Here is a 21,895-nt window from a genome sequence, read left to right on the forward strand (position 1 = left end):
GTCTAGAGCTGCAAATCAGCCCTGACGGCGAGGCTTTATGCTCTCAGCCGAGGGGGTCAGTCTGCACCTCAACACAGACCTCAGAGCAAAATAAGAGCAAGCATTTGGCGAAAAGCGTGACTCCGATAGAAGCTATCTGTCTGAATCAATATGAAGTCCAATTCATCTTATTTTATCTTACCCAGCATCTTACCGCTTTCTCGGAGTGATAATTAGCGTGGGCTGAAGTTAAAAGGCTGCTTGTTTCCCCACACATTTAATGCGGTTTTTGTGCATGGTGTCTCTTCCTGAGCTGTTGAGTTGTAAACAGACCTTGAGGTTCGGAGGCAAATGCTCCAACTTGTGCATCAGAACAAAGAGACTGTACACACTGGCCTTGCCTGACATGCACATCACTTAAAGCCACAGCCAAATGGAAGGGTTGAGATGGCGACAGACTAATAACGTAACATCAAAACATGTACAGTGGTGACAACAAAGCCAAACGAAAATCAACAGAGATGGAAGGAAAACAAAGACACGAGAGGAATGAGGAAGTGGAATCAAGGCGCCTATGGGATTTATGGTACGGCGAGCGAGACACTGCATCACACAATCTACAAAGCTGTCTACAGTGTCCAGGCAGCAGCAAATCAGATCGACGAGAGGCCTGACGGCTGGAAGCTCCACAGACAGCACTCACTAAGGCTGATTTACCAGCTGGCTCAGAGGATTAATCTGCCCCGAGCCATCATCTGACACCCCCCAGGCAGTCTCTCCTCCTCTCGGGGTGGGTTTTTTGCCCCAAAGCCAATGCGAACCCCTGGGTTGTTTGCCACCCTGAGTCGAGTACTGATGGAGGAATATACCCGACTCCTGCAGAGGAGGCGTGAGGTATGGGGTTCACATTGGGCCAGCATACTTTAGGTAATCCGACTGGTCGACTGATAGGCCACAGTGATAGATGTCCAGAGCAAGAGGCTTTGGTCCTGCCTAGATCTGAACTTCTCAGGCCTTTGGACCAGAAAGAGAGAGAGCAGAGAGACAGGAAGAAAAAGAGAAAAAGGGAGAACAGAGAGAGAAAGATATGAGATTGACTCCCTAAAATCAAAAGCACATGTTCACACAAGAGTGATGTAATGTGCTGTGATGCACAAAGAGCTCTGCATGCCTTAAAGCAACACAATGTAGGTAATTTGCCTGAAAACAACAACTTCAAACTCATTTTGATGCTACACAAACTTAAAATGTTTCTCTGTTCTCTCTAAAGTTAGTCTCTTGCCAATGCATGTCTGGGTATTGCCGTCACAAGTAGAAACATGACCCTTTCCAACCGCTTTCTGATTAACTGGGTCCCTTCTTAGTGCTAAATGGGTACCCAATACGCTGAACAACATTGATGAAAAGGGGAATTCAGAAGTTGCGTTACGGTCCTGTAAGGACCACAGAACAGTGGATGCCATGTGCTGTGCTGTGTAATTTGTGACATTCACTGTTTCAGTACAGTGGAATAGCTGGAGTCTATCAGATGTATCATCTGGCCTGAGATGCTCCAGATTTACAGCGACACTGTCTGGCAGATAAGGAGTGCTCTGTTGACTAAATGCAAGATTTCACTTCCAATACCACTGTTGCACAGATGATCATTAATTTTATCACATGCTGGAAAGACTAGCACTTGTCACAGGAGTGAAACAGGCATTGGGTCTCCTTACTGGTGGTGACTGCATCAGTTAATGTCTTGTGCTGTCACTTCATACACCTTGGATTAATCATAGTACAGTAGAGATAGAAGACAAAAAGAAATACTTAAACGTTATTGATTCAAGGTCTATTGATCTGGCACGGAGTAAAACTCATAATCCATTTGGCCAATGACAGAGACACAGAGCTCCACAGAAAGTGACTAACTGAACAAAGCCACATATCTATGAAAAAGTCAATGATATTGATTGACTAATATGAAGTGATGAGTTTACCGTGACTTAGGGAATGTGTCTGCAGGGTTGTTTAATTGTATTAATCGACTGGTACAGGATAATGACTCTCTTGTAATAAGGAAATCAATTATTTCCCAAATGGACATAGCGGTGAGAATTTATCGAACCAACCAATCTCGACATGCCAGCGAAAGGGTCTCCTACGGCTAACACTTGACACGCATTAAAACTCAGCAGTTATTTATTGATTTAAACAGTCTCAAATAGCCTCCTGGCTATCATGAGATTACGTTTAGGTAAAGGAATGCTATGCAGTGGAATATGGAGTATTAGGACATGTTGGCCGAAAAACTTGAAGTAGATCGGAAAAAAAGTATGTATGAACATGTCTTGTGATAAATCACCCACATCATTCACAGACATGGCAATGGCACAGGAATAGCAACAAACTTAACTTTAACTACCGGTTAAATTCCTACTTCTTTCGTTCAACAGTTATAGTTTGGTTTGCATTCATTTTAGATGTCGAGTTGATGAAAGCAATTATAAAAAGTGATTGCTTGACAGTCAGTTGAGCTAAACAACAACTTAAAACCAGCCTTCACAGACACACAGGCCTAACTTATCATGACACAAATACCCATCAATACCTGTAATCATGATCAAACAATTACTTGACGGACATACTGCAAACCAATGGAAGCTTAGCAGCATATGGTCTGGCTAATAAAGGCTCACAATTTAGTGACGACCACCGTTTTAAAGGCTTTGGGTAAAACAACATAAAATGAGCCCAAACAGGGGAATGCCTAAACTTAAAGCAGCCTACTTAACGGAGGCAGATAGGCAGATTAGGTGTCTAATTCCCATTAAACCCATGAAAGAAATCTGGGTTTATTGTCCGAGGGGCTCCAAAACTATAACCCAAGCCAAGATCTGGCAGCTGTGCACATAGACGGCTAGTAGGAGATTCTGAGCAACTTAAGGCGATCAGTCCCTCCTTGTAATCCAGAGTCATTTACAGTAGTTTTTCTAGCCGTATTCTTAAGATTTATTTGGGGAAAAGTCACTATGGTAGGCTTTAAAAAGCGCATGATCATCAACTGCAACAATACTGTTGTGGCATTGGTGAACATCAATATTCTTGATTAACGACTGCATAATTCTGAATTATACTCTTCGTGTCAACTGGATTTACACATATAACCTGACTATTGAGCCAAATATTATCCAACTATTGAGCCTACATATTATCCAACTAAAACGATTGTCTGCTCACGAATCGTTTAATGCCAGATTAAGGGGTTTACTTCCCCGGGGGGGTGATTCCTTAATCGATAATTGATTTTTTTCTTCCGCTCCAACCTGCAGAAACCTCCATCCATGCCAAGACAAGACAGCAAGTATAACAGACAGATTACACGCCATAAAGATTAGCAGCATTTAATTAGACAGTAGCTCAGCGCCTGATCTTTCAAAAACCATCCTCAGCTTGTGACATGCTCTGCGTGTCAACTCGTCGATCATCCACCCCTCCCTGAACCTTCTCCCTGACCCCACTCACCCCATTAGCAAGCGCTGTTGCTCATCGGCTGTCATGTTGTCACCCTGGCTGCCACCTGGCCACCACCACCACCACCGACACTGTTCATGCTGGAGGCTGCCTCCCCAACCCAAAACAACTCGGACACATCACAAAAACAACCCCTTGCGCCTCGGACAAAGCTAAGATTCTGTTCACAGCTTCCATGACAAGGGGGTGATGAGGGCCAGGTGGTCAGCAGCCATGAGGCCAACCATGAGGCCACTGGGCTAAAGAAATGCTGCCACACGCTCGCCAAACTCAAGGCTGCTCCATAAACGCAGGCATCCAAACAAAAATCCAATAAGCTCAGCCCTCACTCAATTCGAAAAAGTTTGATTTGTGTTGTTGAAGACTATCATTTTGAGTGATTTCTATTGTGCAATATTATTTCAATTAGAAAACAAACACTTGTAGAGACGACTGTTTAATGAAAGCTTTATTTTTAGGAATACGTCGTAATACATGTCTGCATAAAAGTTTAGGCTGAAGGAAGTATATTTCTTTCCTGACAATAAAAGATCAAAGCAGTTTATGAGGTCCTTTTGACCTTTAAAATGTATTACGATTGTGTTCATAGAGCATTGTATTGATGGTTGTCATAGTCAAAGCATTATTGAAATAACTTTGCTATAGATACTGTATTTAGCATTTACATGTTTTGCTATAGATACTGTATTCAGCGTGTATCTATCATGTTGCTCTTTCTGTTTTATTGCTACACATCTAATGTATTTAACCATGTCATTTGAGTTATATTCCATATGTGAAAGTAAAAAATAGTTCCAATACAACAAAGTTTTTTTTTTCCTTTAATGATTATATTAACCGGTTAAACATTTTTTTTTGTACAAGAATTACTGTATCTCTATTCAGATCCACTAATTTATGAATTTGGTGTCAGTCCAATGACAGGGGTGCATCTTCAAGCCTTTCTTTGTTTAATCCAAGTACAGCGTTCAAATTAAAAACCTCTAACCTCTATACACGATCACATTCTATATTCAGCCAAGCGTGAAGATGTCTGCTTTTTTTCATGCGAGGAAATGATCCTTTTGTAATTATGGATTCGGCCATAAAACCCCCTCACTGCCCCCTTTTCTTCTAATGGGGCCAGTATGCAGAGGAGAGAGAGAGGGGTCTTCACAAAAAAAAGCCCAGCTAAACGTCTGCTTGGCCTCAGTGATTGTTTAATGTGTGCTTTAAGCCACTGCACGAGTGGGGCCGCGTTGGGCAGCGTCTAAGGCGTCGGGGATCCCTATGCAGCACTCACAACAAAGGGCTAACGCTAACGGTGGTGTTGTGATGAAGTGGGGGTGTGGTGGTGGTGGTGGGGGGGTTTAGCAGGACATGATGCCGATATGGCCAAGGAAAAAAAAAAAAAAAACCCACAGGCTTAGGGCTACATTTTAAAAACAACAACAGCAGAATGATGAGGAAGCAACAAGGTCATGGAAGGCCAAGTCCCTTTTAGAATAGGGATGCAACAATTACGACATACCTTCAGTTTTTCCCAAATTCTGCTCAGGTTGATTCAAAGATCATGTGATCCTGGATAAATATGATGGAGTGGTATTTAGATTGAAATATTTAGGTAAATATTACCGTTATTGAATACTGAACATCTCTCTCTGCTTCTTTCCATGTTCTCATTGTGTTGATATTTTTGCACCCTTTTTTTTACTGCATTAATTAGCCGTAACCTTGGGGATAAATGTGTTCCTTATCATTTACTACTAATGATAGTAGCTTGTTTGTATTAATTATTGACTACTAATGATAGTAGCTTGTTTTTGGGATTGTTTTTATTTTATTAACTGTTTTTTATGAGTGTATTGCAGTGTGAATGCTTGTTGGTAGACAACACACGGCTGCTGGACATCTGAATTTCCCCTGCGGGGATGAATAAAAGTAAGTGTGTGTGTGTGTGTGTGTGTGTGTGTGTGTGTGTGTGTGTGTGTGTGTATGTATTTATGTATGTATGTATGTATCTATCTATCTGTTCTGTAGAGATAATTTAAACTGAAAATGCTTCAACAAAACCGCTTTGTAACTGTACTCAAGTGATCTTTTTCATAATCTCAAAAGAAGGGAAAAGAGGGCCTGTATTCACAAAGCATTTAATTGTACTGCTAAGAGTACTAAATCGAAGTTTTTAACTAAGAGTTTTCTCTGAAAGCTAATTCACAAAGCTGCTGAAACCAACTTTTAGTAAGGGAAAATGACAACTCCAGGGATAAGATAACAGGTCCATTGCTAGGGTTGACATCTATTGTCATGCACAAGCTTGCCTGTAGTTACTGTAACTGTGTGAGTGGCCAATGAGTGACAGGTCTGTGCTGTTGAGCAGACATGTGCTGCATGAGTACTGTAGGTAACCGGGAAGGACGAGAGATAAAGACGTCAAATGAAACAGTAACAGAATACACCTCGGATTGATACTATCTGTGTAGGTCTATAAATCACATCTGCATCATGATAGGTTTGCGTAGACAGGAAGTAGCTACAGTTTAGTTTACATTTCAATAACGAACGGCTTTGATTGTTGTTGGTGGCATCCCTTAAAAGCTATGGAATTGTTCCCTCGTGATTGAGATATTTTGTAAGTGACTCTGCATGTGTATTTCAAAACATTGCTGCTGCTTTCTGACTTTTGTGAATTAATCTTGGTGAGTTAGGAGTCCTCAACTACTTTTAAGCTCTCCCAGACTTAGGAACTTACAGAAATTTCAGGTTTCTGGCGAACAGTTGATACAAATTTGCGGCAAGGTCATATTTTTACATGCAAATTAGGTTTCTGGCAAACAATTGTGGTTAACTTTTGGCAAGACAAATTCCCCCTTTGGGGCAATAAAGGTTTCATTCATTCATTCAATGTTGCAACAAATTTGCAGCAATGTCACATGCAAATTACGTCTGTCACCAGAAGTTCACTGGAAGTTTGCTATTATTGGCTAAATGTGGTGGCAAATCACTGGCGAACACATTTGCCACTAGTGGCAAACTTCTCATTGTTGCCAGATGTTTGCCTCTAGCGGCCAACACTGGCAAACTTCTGGCAATATTTTCTAGTGAACTCATTTGTTTCCCACAAATCACCCACAAGTTTGCTGTAAATATGCCGCAATCATTTAATTGTTGTAAGGGTTTTATCACTAAAAAGCTTTGTATTACTCCTAGTTAAGAATACGTAATTAAAAAGAAATCAGCTCATGCCCATTATTTTTAGCAGTTACCCCTAAATAGGAGCTACTTTTAATCTTACGATTCTTTGTCAGGCCCAGATAAAGGAAGGAAGGAAGGAAGAAAAGAAAGAGTCTAACTCTAACTCAGACCCCAAACCTCACCATCAGGTGGCCATGTCCAGCTTGTGGCTTAAGGGGCGGCAATCTGGTCAATAAGGTTTTTAATTCAAAAAAGTTGGACATTGCATTAATCCTCTCGCTTGTGAGACAGATTACGGGGCTGATATTGATCGTTCTACTGTAACTGACTAGTGGGCTCCACACATGCCCAGCCTTGACCCGAATGTTAATAGAGGTGAATAGGTGAACTCCCCCTAATCCCTCCCCTCTGGTACACAAGGACATTACGTCTAAAAAACTGTCTAAAAAACACAATGTAAAAGGCTTGTTTATTTTGTCATATCCCTGTGCGTCGGACATCAACTCTGACATTGCGTTCCTCTGATGAACGACGTCTTAGTAAGGAAAAGTACAACTGCTAAACTAAGAGTGAGTTTTCGTTGCTATGGATGACGTCATTACTTATACACAAGCTTGACTGAAGTGACCACCTTGATTGGCTGATGATTGTAACGCGGGAATGATTCCAAAAACCTCCCCTACGATGACGAGTGACAGGTAACTGCTCTGAGAATGTGTGTGCTACACAAGTAATGCAAAGGACGAAGATGATGAATAACTGAATAAATAGCCTAAATGAATAAAGAGTAAGACAAAACAAATAGCCTAGTAGCCTAATGAAACATACGAATTGTATCTTTGGAACATTTTTTAAATTAATCTGTAAGCTGTCCCAGACTTAGGTGCTACTTTTAGGGCTAAAATGCTTCATGAATTACTATTAGTGAAAAAAAAAAAGTTACGAGTGATACGCCCATTATTTTTAGGAGTTTCTCCTAAATTCGACAGTTAGGAACTACTTTTAGCCTTAAAATTCTTGGTGAATACGGGCCCAGAAGTGGATTACGTATGCGTGTTTGTTGTCAAAAACGTTTTGAGCAAACTGTTCAAGATATTGTCCCCGGTACTTGATTCTTTGACTAGATCCCTTTATATTGCGTGCCTACAGTGGTTATTACTACTGCTGAAATACAGTATACAGAGGCAGTTTTCTAACTCCCAGTTTTATTTACATGATGCCTTTTACAAGTTAATGAAATTATATATATATAAAATATATATATTTATGCATTAATTATCAACATGTAAATGTGTGAATGTGATTGACCATATATGTGTGCCACAACAGCATGGGTATATGAGTGTGTGTGTGTGATGTGCGCGCACGTGTGTCACCTGGTCTTGGCCAGGCTCCCTGGGATGCTGGACGAGGGCGGCTGAGGCGGAGAAAGGTCCCAAGGGCCGGAGGGAGGTGCAGCCCTGGCACTGCAGCAGCAGCGTCACCGAGCACTCGGCCGGATCCCACCGTGCATTATACACACACGGGCCCGCCTGCACGCCTGCGTAGAGAAAAGAAAACAGGCGCGTGTGTGCGAATGCATCGGAGAAAGACTGACTGACTGACTGTGTGTGTGTGTGTGCGTGTATTCAGAACAGGGAAGATGGGGAAGATATCGGCAGTCATTACAGCTGGAAGACGGACCGGGGGATGGGATGGGCGTGAGGGGCAAAGGGGAGAAAAAACAACAAGAACGGAAAAAGAATAGCAAGAGCGAAGTGGTGTGCGTACGCCCCATTTCACGTGCAACAACCCGGCACTGGAGAGCCAGGGGCTTCAAAGCTGAGCCGGCGTGCCCACACGGGGAATAGTGGCAGGCTGCCGCTGGAAAGACAAACACCTTAATCCGGGGAAAAGTGTGATAATTCTGAGGTGCTTTTCAGCTCTTGATGTTAATGAGGACAGCTGTGTATCCACATGAATCACCAAGAGGAACTAGGGAGAGACAGACTCTTAAGTGCTGCGTGGGTGTTTTGTTTGTGTGTGTGTGTGTGTGTGTGTGTGTGTGTGTGTGTGTGTGTGTGTGTGTGTGTGTGTGTGTGCTTTTGATCGAGTCAGTGGTACTATCATTCTGAAGCTCGTGTTTCCAGTGAGCTCTCCCTGCATGTGAGGCAGCAGAGGAGGAGAGCACAATTAGACATTGCTACAGAAACGCTAAAAAAGGGGTTACCGGTGTTTTTCTTTTTCTTAAATGACTCCAACAAGGCCTCCCTCCTACTCCTCCTCTCCATCGCCTCCATCTTGCATTAATCTTGCCAGTCACTTCTTTGGCAGGGAGCCAGCCTACCTTTCTCAGGCTGATGTGGCTGGGACAGCTGTGTTTTCTTAGCTTTCGGTGGGAGTTTTACTTAAAGCTAATGGCACTGCCTTTAGAGAGGGCCTCTTCAACCCCGCGCCCGCACACCCCAAAACACACACACTGCCTGGGACGGTGTGAGATTCATACATACTCTCATTCCAATTGTACATTTGGCTCTTAACTAAGGAATATTTTTTCATCTACAATGTTTTATGTTTTGCTGTAATACATTGTATTGTTGGCATATATGCAGGGGTGAAAGTAAGCTGGTACTGGCCGGTACGGAGTACCACTAAAATATTTGGAGAGGGTACGCCGTACCGGAAAGAAAACTATACTGTCTCTGAAAAATATAGCACTTTCAGCATGACAACACAACTGCTAACGTCAAATTACCAGAAGCAACACGTTTCCCCCAAAATATATTTCATATACATTGTTCTGAACTGAATCGTGTCTAAACCTCCCGTGCAGCTGGACAGACAACGAGCAAGCTATAGCGCGCGTACAGTAGCCTACAGTAATTGCGCCAACGTGCACTGGTATCCAAAGTGTTTTAGCAGACGGACGTTTTTTGGAAAGTCTCCCAAATAAAAAAAACCATACAGGCTAAAGAAAAATATGTTGATGTTTAAATAGCCTATTCTGCTTTTATGTGTGCAGTGTTTTGCTGGAGAGACAAGAGACAGACAGTGCGTGTACGGCTTAACCAGATCTTGCGCAGCAATAATGAAAGTGTTTTAGCGGACAGAAGTATGTTGCAGTCTCCCAAATAAAAAGACATGATGACTCAAAGAAACGTGTTTCATGATATACAGTAGCCTATATAAAAAAAAAAACGATTGGAAGTAGGGAGCGAGCAGAGTAACTAGGCTAAATAAATAAATAAAGGTTGAAATTAAGTGTTTGCAATTTATTCATAATCAAAAACAGATACAGGTGGGTTAAAGGGTGATACTAGAGTGATAAGAAGTCCTAGTGAATGCTTGATAAGTAGACTATAATACAGTAAATAAACAAGTAAATAAATAATAAATAATTAGGCTAAGTGAAATTTTCGGCGCGGGCTCTGCGTGCGCATTATGACTTTATATGATAGTACCACCAAGAAATAAAAACTACTTTCACCCCTGCATATATGTTACCATACATAGGTAACAAACAAATATATACAGTACACACACTCACACATACATCAATATTTCATAGACTCATACATAAATAATGCTGCATTTAGGTTACCTGTGTCTGTGTAGGGCAGTAGTGTTCTCTGCAGGCCCTGCAGGGCGGCGATGTTCTCCACCTGCAGCAGCAGGGGGCTCTCCGGGTCCTGAGCCCTGCTGAGCTGGATGGCTGCCGGGCAGGGGCAGGGGCAGAGGGCTGGAGCTCGGCCGGCCCACCTGGAGCTCCTCCACAGGCTGACCACGGGCTCTTGCTCGCACACAATGCTACACAGCACGCCTGCAACACACCGACAGCAAACAACACATCCATATGTGGCCAATGTGCTGCTTTCTTCTCCTATCTAGCGGTGAGCTGGTATATTGCAACAGACTCTAGCTCCCTCTCCAAGCATAATTTACTAGCTACGGAAGCCACACCATAAATGTCCTAGCTGACGTTACAAGTCATACACAACTTTATCGAGTATTCCTTCTTGTAATGAGGTTATTTTAGAAAAATAATTGTAAATTGCATTTAGTAATTTAGTCTGTGAAACTATAGCTCATATACTTCATGCAAGATAAATAATGTTGATATAGATTTGTTATTTTGGTTTATATTCAGCAAGCAACTTATCCGTGCTAACAATATTCAATAATACAGTACAAGATATGTAGTTCAAGATAATGCTAACGTGGTCTTCTATCACCGTAAGAAGAGTTAGAGATTAAGGGTTTCCCAGCAGCCACGAGCACAACTCTGTCTTTCGGTAAGTGACCGACAAATGCGAAAGGCTGAGCTAGAATTTAAGGTATGAAACCGAGGCCGAAACATGTATTCTATGATTCAGATTCTATGCTTACCAGAATAATTTGATTTGTTGGTGGAAGTAACATACACATGAATGAGTACATATTTTTGAAAAAAAAAAAAACAAACAAACATGGAGTTTTGCTAAGAATCCAGCCAAATTACACAATGTAGCTTTAAGGAATTAAAAATGTAGTCAAGAAAGGTTTCACTAACTGTGGTTCAGCTCAACCATTATGATACACCTATAGCAGCTGAAACACAGAAGTACATCATTTGACATTTCTTGTGTAAATTTTACAGTGTAATACAGTGTATATTGAACTTTGTGTACATAAATAATATTATATTGTATTGAATTTCATTTTACTCAAATGTAAAAATTGACTCGTGCTGTTTGAGATTTGAGGCCAGATCCAAAAATAAGCCTTCCTGCCACTTCTCACATCCAACCAGTAATATCCAGGAAGCACACACAGATCAATTTCTGGAGAAGGCTCTAATTTTCCACCTGCTTTAGTCCAAGTCAGCCAGCCTGCAACTGATCAAAGCACGCATGGTTTTGCACTTAGCAGTGGTGCGCGGCAAAACCGTCACGCTCCGAATGCTCTCCAGAAAAGGTGCTTGACAGCGGGGATTAGCCTCACCACACATCTCACCGGAGCCAGTGGCTCTGTGTGTCGGTAAGCACGGTGGAGAGTTTACCTTTCGCAAGAGAGAGCAGCTCCTGATCGCAAACAGAACAGTGCAGGCCACTCATACACGGAGCCTGGGGGGACAGAGAAAGACCCAAGTCAATCTCTTTCAAACAAGACACCGAAAAACATTTGTTTATATTTGTTGAGTGTTTATAGTTTCATATCTGACAATGCAACCTATATGTGTACATTTATCACTGATCTGTCCCCTTGGGTCCCACTACCATAGAACGAAAGGCTTCCTTTGTGAATAACACAAAAGTAGGGGAGAGCTTCTCTTCCTTCAGCCATTACATGGATATGAGAGGACCTTGGAGGTGTACTGAACCTAAACCTTCTGGCCACCTGTCTGTAAACACCAGGGCTTAAAATTCATTTTTCAAAAAAGGGGGGAATTCCCCCCTTAGGTTATTCATGTAGGGGGGATTTACACAATTGGGGGGGGGGGGGGTTGATACCAAGTCAAGAAGTGCGATTTTGATACTTCTTTGATACTTTTTAAAAAAAGTGTTTGATTTTGGGCCCCCCACCACCCTGATGTCATCAGTAATATATACTGTAGTGGGATCATTCACAACAGTGGACATCCAAGATTCTGCTTGACTCTCTCCATACACACAATGTTAAATTCATATAGAGTGTATTTAGTTAATAATGTTTTTTTAATGTAAGGCATGTTACATGCTAAACATACTTAGTCATTTGAAAGCTTCATATTGACGTTTAAACTATAACACTTAGGCATATATTTAATGTGGTGTGTAGGTCTAATTGAGTGCACATTGGTGATGAGCATAGATATATATACATTGTCAGTATATATATCTATGGGTGATGAGTAGGTGTAATTGAGTGCCTGTCACTTTAAGAAATATGTGAGACTAATTAGCCTCCCTTCAGCCTGACGGTTTTAGGCTTCCCTGGTCGCTAGTGAATAAAAGTTGTGCATAGTGCATAAGGATATGTGGATGCAATTCATTATGTTTTCTATGTCATTAGATAAAATAAATGTTCAAAAAACTAACAAGTCGAAGACAATCTTTCTGGGATCAAGTGTTGACATGACCTGAGCTAGCAGGATAGTTACCAAGGAGCTCTTTCCAGATGTAAAAGTTTGCCATGGTTGCGTAGCCTATTTGCGTAAGCGCAAAGTGGTTCTCTCTCTCTCTCTGTGTGTGTGTGTGTGTCTGCGTCTGCATGAGGCTATGTTCAATTCAACTCGGTAGTTGATCCGTCCGGTCAATAGCACCGCATTCACGCCACTTCACGATTATATTAACGTCATCAGACAGGCTGTAAAAGTGTAGATAGATAGATAGATAGATAGATAGATAGATAGATATACTTTATTGAAATTCAAGGTCACAGTAGCATACAGACAACACACACACACACATTCAATAACATATGCTGGAATTTCTCGCATTATGATGGCTAGAGTTGCGGGACTTGAACAAATTATGCACAATACCCGCAGTGAAATTTAAGCCCTGAAACACACTGTCCAGGACTCACCTCCCTCTCGGGCTGATGGCTGCCTCTTCCTGTCTGGGCTCCCTTGCGATTCCGGCGTGACCTCTGAACTTTGATTCCTAAGGACTCTAAACAGGAAGAGGAAAACGTTAAAACATCTCAGATGAGACCGATTCAGCGGCACTTGTGCCCTTTAGGGACCTGAGGGAAGAGAAGAGAGAAGTGGACTGGTGTGTGTTTGTGTGTGTGTGTGGAGAGAATATGTGTCTCAGCATGGCCTGGCAAAGAAGACAGGCTTGAGGCGCAGGACTGGATACTGCAGACAAACTATCTCTGTGACAAAGCTGGGTGTGTTAGAGTGTATGTGTGTGTGTGTGCACGAGAGAGGTGTTTCTGGATGGGGAGGGGTGTCTTTGACATGGCAGCGTGGATGGAGGACTTCAGTCACACCAGAGCCTGAACTTCAACTCCACATCACCCTCACACACACACACACACACACACACACACACACAGGCAGCCCTCAAGGACTCACATGTCAACAATCATCAGCAGCACATCATTGAAGACACACACACACTGACTCAGATGCATACACTTGCATTTAACTCAAATACAAACAAGTGGCAGATATAAACATTCTAAAAAAGGCTGGTCTACAGTATTCAGTGCTAGCAAATATCTAATCATGGTAGTCTTCAATGCAAACAGACAATTATGAAATGCATATATAACATTAAACAGTGCTTCCCAAACGTTTTTTTTGTCCTGCTGCAGTGACACACTATTTAATATGAGAAAATATCACGGCACAACACCATGATCCAATATTTTTGAGCCATAATTCGGGAGCCTATGAACCCATATCTCAAGCAACCTGCTGGGACTGTAATGACCGTGTGTCAATAGCCTACAATATCAGGAAAATTTTAATCAGTTTGCAAGACAGTTTTTAAAACAGGCCGGTTCCCTGGACATGCATTAAGCCTAGCCCTAAACTAAAACCCCTTTATTAGGGAAATATTCATAGATCTCCTGTTCAAGTTCTCTTCTTCCTGATTAGGACTAGGCTTAGCAAAGCCCTGTCCAGGAAACCGCTCTCCATAAAAGCCTCTGTGCCTGATTCCGTACCAGCTGCTCCAGACTGCTGCAGCACTCCTACCTGTCTGAGCTGACTCGGTGGGGCATCTCTCCTCCTCCTCCTCTCGCTTGTTGCCTTCTCCCTCTGCAGTCTGCACAAGAGAGGCAAGTCTACTCTGTTGAGGAGGGGTGACGATCTCAAACCCCACTATTGGCGGGCCTGCACGGGCCCTCTCTAAATCCCCCCGTCCCTTCAGCGAGGCCATCTCACCCTCCTCCTGACCCTGCAAGGGGGGCACAGCTGAGGCCTTTCCTGCCTTCCTCCTTCTGGAGGTCTTTGGCACTGCGGGCACTGCCACCTTGGGCAGGCTCCTGCTGTACTGCTGGCAGAACACGCTGGGCTGTTTGCCTTTGGTTGGTGCTTCACAACCTTGGCCGCTCCCTGCTCGAACACTTCTCTGGCTCTCACACCCTGTTCTGGACGTACACATGGCGGTCACTGCCCTGCACGTCGCCAGTGGCTGAGTCTGGGTGAGTGTGTGTGGAGACACAGGCCGCTTTGTCGTGCCCCTGCCTCTTCCACGCCGTCTGCCCTGAATCTCCGCCTTGGCGTCGCCTGCTGTGTCCAAACCCTCTCCAGCGCCGTGACCTGCCGATAGAGAAGAAAGCCCAATACGATTGCACCTTGTTCATCAGGATTAAACTCCTCGAGCCCAACATCACGGCAGAGAGGCTCTGAGCGGACGAGACAGGCGCAGAGAGACGGAGGAGGTAAACATTTGCATTAGTGTCGCTAAAACCACAAGGGTAAACAGGGGTCAAAATGAAGCTAATTTAATTAGGCTGTGGGGGGAACAAATGGAATTTGACTGGGACTTGTTCCAGCTGTTTTACCCCCCCCCCTTCTTTCACCCGCCATCTTGCGTGGCAGCAGCTTGTTAGGACATCTAAAAGATGGGACAAGCGTCCCTTCCATTTACACTGGCGCCGCTTCGTCATATTGATATTAATGGCCGGCGCAATTACAGTAACGAATGCACTTCCTTCCTCTTACATTGGTGTGAGTGTGTGTGTATGTGCGTGTGTGTGAGGGGGGTGGGCAGATGAAGAAGGATGAGGTTTAATTGAATGTGCTCCTCCAAACCCCCTTCAGTAGCCCAAACATTAGCGACACTAGCAGCTTTGGAGAGCTCTGCTCTAATGAGACAAATCTTGTCAGGCTAATGGTGCTTAATTTGCCTGGGCCCTCCTCCTCCCCTCTCTGCCGTAAATTAGATCAACCGGGGGAGAGCAACTACTCCCGACAATGAGCACACAAGCCCCCTTAAAAAATCATGGTAATGCAGATCGGACTATCCGAACACACACACACACACACACACACACACACACACACACACACACACACACACACACACACACACACACACACACACACACACACACACACACACACACACAGGTTCTCTTTTGTTTATTGGTAATGAAAGCCATTAGCAGGGACCTCCACAGGGTTGAGTGGTGATGGACAAAGTGCTGATGACATTATTTATTCAAAACAATCTCAGACAGTGTTGTACGAAACACACAATACATGAATAATTTTACCAACGAGAGAAACCTTGATAATAAACCAGACATGGGGACACAGTACACAAACATGATCCTTGGCCATTTCATACACAGTATTTTAGAAGGGCTGAAGAAATCACCGGAGAGAGATTTTGAAAATATTTTGTCATCTTCAAAATGCATTTCGAATAAGACAAAAGTAAAATCTGCATCATGTTTTTCTACTGCTGACAGAAGAGACATAGAACCATCCTTCTTTCTCCTATCCCTCTCTTTTCTCCCCTTTCCTCACTCCTACTCACTGAAATCATAAGAAAGAAAGAAAAAAAAAGAAGAGACAAAAGTGTCCCAGAGAGCATAAGTACAGCGCGTCAGTGTGGGCTCAGGAACTGGCCTTGAGACTGAAGGGACAGAGCCAGAGAGACATCGGCCAGATCTTGCTCAGCCGCACACGAGGGACCTGCTGTCACCTTCCGATGCCCTTTGCCCCGCTATCAACACACGCACAGTTGCTACGCAGATGGAGCTGGCCCGCAAACGACAACCATCTATTCGAGTGGTTTATGAGCAAAAATGACAATTACCGAGGGCCTGAATGCAATCAGCGTGATCGGCTACACTCTCAGAGCTGGCAAGATGGATGGTGGGAAGCTTCCTGTGAGTGTTTATGGCTTGGCACGGCTTTCACAGCATGCACACACACACACACACACACACACACACACACATACACATTTTGATTAAAAAAAAAAAAGAAAAAAGAATAAGATGGGATAAGACGGAGAGAGCGTGAGACAGAGAGAGAGAGAGAGAGAGAGAACGAGCAGCATCGGGCCTAAATGCAATCATGTGAAGCCAGCCGTGTTATGGCACCCTACCGCCCCACATCCCCCCACGCATATAATCCACATAACAGCACAGCTCATTAAAAACAATCCACGACCCTGGCCTCCTCTTCTCGCCTTTCGAGGAAAGGGAAGAGAGCCTGAGCGCTTCACCGTTTCGTTTTAATGATTTTGAAAAGGGAAATCACAACTGTGCATCTAAAACTGTTTTGGGAGGGGGGGTTGCGCGTGTGCGTGTGGGGGGAGTGAAACGCGTTCATTAGTGATACATGCGCGGCTCTGTCACACCACATAACGAGACCATTAAGCATTATCCATGTTCCACGCATTCACTTTTCCATTCCCACATTCATTATGAGCTGTATATCACTCCTGCCTGCTGCAGTGGACTGACTGACCAGTGCCCCTGTGCTGCTCCTAGTCATCTATGGTGACCACTTCAGAGACCTGTGTCTGTGGGATAAGGGAGAAGTAGCTGGTGAGTTTACCTGAGGAAGATGACCCTTTCTGCCTAGACCTGGAGAGCCTGCGTGACCTGCTGCCTGCCTGTCTGCCCTGAGTCTGTTGCTGCTGCTGCTGCGTTTGTCTCTGCTCTGACATCTGACCTGTGGTGTCCTTCTCACTACCTGCTCTCCTGCTGCTGCACAACGCTGACCTCTCCTCTGCCAGCCCTTGCCCGGTCCTGTTCTTTGAGTCTGTGCACGTGGCGCTGCCCTGCTGGCCACAAGCAGTAGTAGCACGGCTGCTTCTCCCGAGTTCCACTGAGCCAAATGGCTCCTCTGAAAGTCCAAGGGCTGTGGCTGCCACAGAGGATTCTGGGATGCCATTCTGAGGCCTCCCTTCAGTCGTCTGCGGAGGTTCTTCCTCCGGCACCACCACAACGCAGTCCTCATCATCCTCGTCGTCCCCAGCAGCATCATCTTCCTCATCTCCAAACAGCTCCGGACTGTAGAAGACGGTCTGGTCCTCCTCCTTCTCTTCCTCCTCCTCCTCTCCCTCCCCATCAGCGTCCACTGCAGGACCTGAGAGACTGGCCGCCTCTGCGGGTATGGGGCAAGGGGGGGCCTTTACTGGGGACGCAGTCAGTTCAATAGTAGGGAGAGGGTTAGGGGACTTGGCCTGTACATGTGGGGTGGTCAGTGGTGGTGAGGTCTCTTCTTCTGCACACGACCTATAGGTGGCGCTGGGCTTTGTGGGGTCGGATGTGGGATTGCTGCTGCTCTTGGGGTGAAAGATGGGGGCCTTGAAGCGAGCGCTGATGGGGGTCAAGGTGAAGAACTGGTGGAGGGGCTTTGGGGTGCCCTGCCTCGGGGTCTGGTTGCCCTTCTCACCTATTGCCAGGGGAGTCAACGGAGGACGCGAGCCCTTCTGGTCACCTGTCAAAAGACACACACACACACACACACACACACACACACACACACACACACACACACACACACACACACACACACACACACACACACACACACACACACAGGGGTTGATATCAACTTTTTGGCCTACTAGCCAAAGTGGCTGGTATATGAAACAAAAATATTGGCCAGACATATTTTTTCAAGGCCAAAACTAAACAATGCTTTTTATAACTATTTTGAAAGCAGCCCATCATTAGCCTATTATACAGATTCTCAGAACGCTGCAGAAGTTCACAAGTTCCATTGCAAGTTCCGTTCAATTTAACTTCCCAATGTTCGACGGTCCAATCATTTTGCAGCCTATAACCAGACAGTGTTGAAGTGGAGCGAACAAATTACATTGCTCTATCTTGGTCAGTAATCAAGGATCTTTGCTATAATGACAACTGCAAAAATATGACAGTGGCAATGGATTTTGAGCTATGAATCACGTCTTTCATATCATTCCGTAAGTAGTTCGTACGCTATCGTTGAAAGTAATAGTAAGCAAGTTTAGGCTACGTTTCTATCCAACATCTGAAACTTTCAAGTTCTATTTGTGTGGCGATCTAGTTGTTCTCAGCAGACGCGTGAAAGAGTAACCAAATAACTAAGACTCATGAAGTTTTATTTTCTCGTTTTGGCAAGTAGCTGCATAGCGGAAAAGTCAACATTGGGCTAACACAACACCGATTCAAAGTGGAGTTGATATGGCAAGTCAATTCAACGTGACAGGCTGACTTAGCCTAGCCAAGTTTGGGGTTGGGGCGAGGGCAAGTGGGGGGTTTGGGTGGGGGTTAGGGTGGTGTAGGACATACTGCTGGAGGCCTCATGTGCCACTCCTCCCCCAGATGTCCCGAGCGAGCGGCAGCGCTCACGCTTAATCTAGCACAAATAAAGGTCAGGGGGCCTTAATTAACAGCAACAGTCCAACATCTGCTGAGGCCACAGGTCAGTCAAGCAGAGCGCCTCAAGAGTAGGGAGAGGAGTAATGACCCCCACACACACACACACACACACACATCATACACACACCCTCCTTTAGCCCTACATCATCATCACCCTCATCATCAACATCTTTATCATCTTCCTAATCGCCATCACAACCACAGTGATAGTCATCATCCTCTTCGTCACTAAACAAAGGGTCTCACTGCCTCGTATATTGAGCATCATGCAAATGTCTTATTAGCTGAGTTGAGACCCATCTCTCTCTGTCACACACACACACACACACACACACACACACACACACACACACACACACACACACAAAGAGCTTCCCAAGGCACCTCACTTCCTAACTAGCTTGACTGCTAAAGCTGGAAATGCTCAAATCCATTGGGGGGAGACTCTGTGATGAAAAATTCAACAATGCATTCCACGTGCATTCAAAGTGGCGTGCTGAAGTGATTCTGGATTAAACTGTCTGCTCCAGGGCCAAGTGTTAAGTACAAAGTGGCGACAGAGAGATGAGGGTGTGTTGCTGGCGGGCCGGCTGGATGTGGTGACGACCCAAAGTGGCAGGCTACAGCTTCCGACTCCTGCTTGGGATTCAGCGGAAGCGCTCTGGGGGCCATGTTGTTGAGAGCTAGTAGGCAGTCACCTAAGCGGAAATCACCTTCGTAGGATCAAATCCATGCCACGCGACAGTAATCAAATATTTGGTACTTTTGAGTTGCGAAAAGACACATCGCACATCGTGTGCCACACAAAGAATACCTCCACACACACACACTGCATAGTGAATGAGAGGGAGAGAGAGAAAGAGAGGGAGAGAGAGAATGAGAGGGAGAGAGAGAATGAGAAGTAGAGAGAGAAGCAGAGAGAGCGAGAGAAAGAAAGTGTTTACTGTATAACCCTGGAGATTGAATAAGCCAAAGTGGAGCACCCAGGAGAGGAGGCCCTGCATCTTTGTGGCCCTTTACTAATTCATCACTGTTGTTTTCCAAAAGCATCCCAGATTGCGCTGCCCCCCTCTCCCCTCCTGTCCCGTCCCAGGGCTTCACAGGCTCCATGCTACAGGAATGTCTCACGAACATCCTCCCCTCATAAATAAAATACCAGCCCCAAGCTAATGTTTTCCAGGGCTGTGATTATGCAAAGAGCTCATGACCATCTGCCCCTTCCAACAGTTGAAGACAATACAAACGATAAGCGACACACACAACAAATGATACGAGACACTATGGCGAACACGAGACTCAAAGACACTTAAAATAATAGCACACTGCTCGCTCATATTAAAAGTAACAACAGAGGGCCACTCTGACACTTTCACACGCAGACAATGATCAAAGTGCACTGGAATTATTTATAGGGTTTGTTTTCAGAAAAGCCTTGGTTGTTTGAAGGGGTGTGTGTGTTTTGAAAGGAGTGTTGACACCATTTGCCTCACTGCCAGAAATATCCCCACTTTACCCAAACTAGAGTGCAGGAGGTAGAGGAAGGGAGAGAAGGGGGAGCAGAGGACACAGTGAGGGACACTGAGGGACAGACAGCCAGGGACACACACAGACAGACACACAGAGACAGACAGGGACACACACAGACAGACCGGGACACACACAGACAGACACACAGAGACAGACAGGGACACACACAGACAGACACACAGATAGACAGGAAAACACACAGACAGACCGGGTGACACAGACAGACAGGGAGACAGGGACACACACAGAGACAGACACACAGATAGACAGGGACACACACAGACAGCTTAGAAAAGTCAACCAGACAAGGAAGTTGAAGGAGAGAGAAAAAAGTAAGCACCAGAGATAGAGAGAGAGGGAGAAAGAAAGAAAAAGAGAGAGAGAGGGGTTCTACACCCATTTATTGAATCATTCCTCAAACCATGGAATCATGATAAACCTGATTCAAAGCCAACACCATACATAGAGAGAGAGAGAGAGAGAGAGAGAGAGAGAACCCAGAGATGTCGGAGAACTGAACCAGACAGAGAGAGCCTCTCCTGTCTCTAGGTGAAGACGGGGTCGTATAGCTTGAGAGGTGAATGCCGCAGTGGTGTACCTGTGCCCATGTCTGCGCCGTGGCAGGTGGGTGCAGGGCTGCACAGCTGAGGTGAAGGCCCTGTCGTCAGTCTCCACTCCCCCACCGGGATGGCTGGGGGGAGCTGGGCTGGCTCCGCTGGCTTGAGGGGTGGGGACAGGAATGGGGCTGCAGGGGCAGAGAAGGAGGGGGTGCAGGGGAGCACCACTTGCTCCGTCTTCCCTGCTGCGTGGTTCTCTGCTGCCCCCTGCTGGCACTGGGAGAAGGAAACCAGGGACTGCATGGCGTCACCAAAGTTGTTGTGGTGTTGGACCAACTGGCGCACCCACTTTGACAGACCTGTGACACACACACACACACACACACACACGCACGCACACACGCACGCACACACGCACGCACACACGCACGCACACACGCACGCACACGCACACACCCCATTAGCCAAAACTCCTGTATAAAGGGTATTTGCCATGTCTAGTTGTGTAGGCGTGTCTGTCTTGAGTGAACATGTGCATACACATATGATATGTTTGTCTGTCAAGCATGATTTTCTCCTCCCAAAACACATTACTCAAGGCTTTCCCCACTTCAGAGCTGCAGTGGACTACTACCACCACCTAGTGGTTGAGTTGAGCCACAGCAGTGCCCAGAGGCAGCCGAGCCTGAGGTTAGGCAGTAGACTCTTATAGTCCGAATGCATAGATCCTATGGATTACCTGTGATGTACTTGTTGGGATTTGACCTGAAACGGTCATCTACCAGGATGAGGGCGCCCCAGTCATTCTTATGGCGGATACACCTATAGGGGAGAGAGAGCTGTTATCACTTCGTATGGAC

General features: G+C 45.0%; 1 protein-coding gene across 1 annotated transcript in view; it reads right to left on the reverse strand.

The window, feature by feature from the left end:
• Positions 1–21,895, reverse strand: part of brip1 (BRCA1 interacting helicase 1) — a 70,710-nt gene that overhangs the window by 18,606 nt on the left and 30,209 nt on the right. The window contains 8 exon segments of the mRNA XM_048265551.1: positions 8,043–8,206; positions 10,247–10,465; positions 11,684–11,747; positions 13,192–13,277; positions 14,312–14,878; positions 17,135–18,022; positions 21,077–21,394; positions 21,775–21,857. Coding sequence (XP_048121508.1) covers positions 8,043–8,206; positions 10,247–10,465; positions 11,684–11,747; positions 13,192–13,277; positions 14,312–14,878; positions 17,135–18,022; positions 21,077–21,394; positions 21,775–21,857 — 2,389 coding nt within the window.

The sequence above is a fragment of the Alosa alosa genome, chromosome 15 (genome assembly GCF_017589495.1).
Source record: "Alosa alosa isolate M-15738 ecotype Scorff River chromosome 15, AALO_Geno_1.1, whole genome shotgun sequence".
Classification (NCBI taxonomy): Eukaryota; Metazoa; Chordata; class Actinopteri; order Clupeiformes; family Clupeidae; genus Alosa; species Alosa alosa.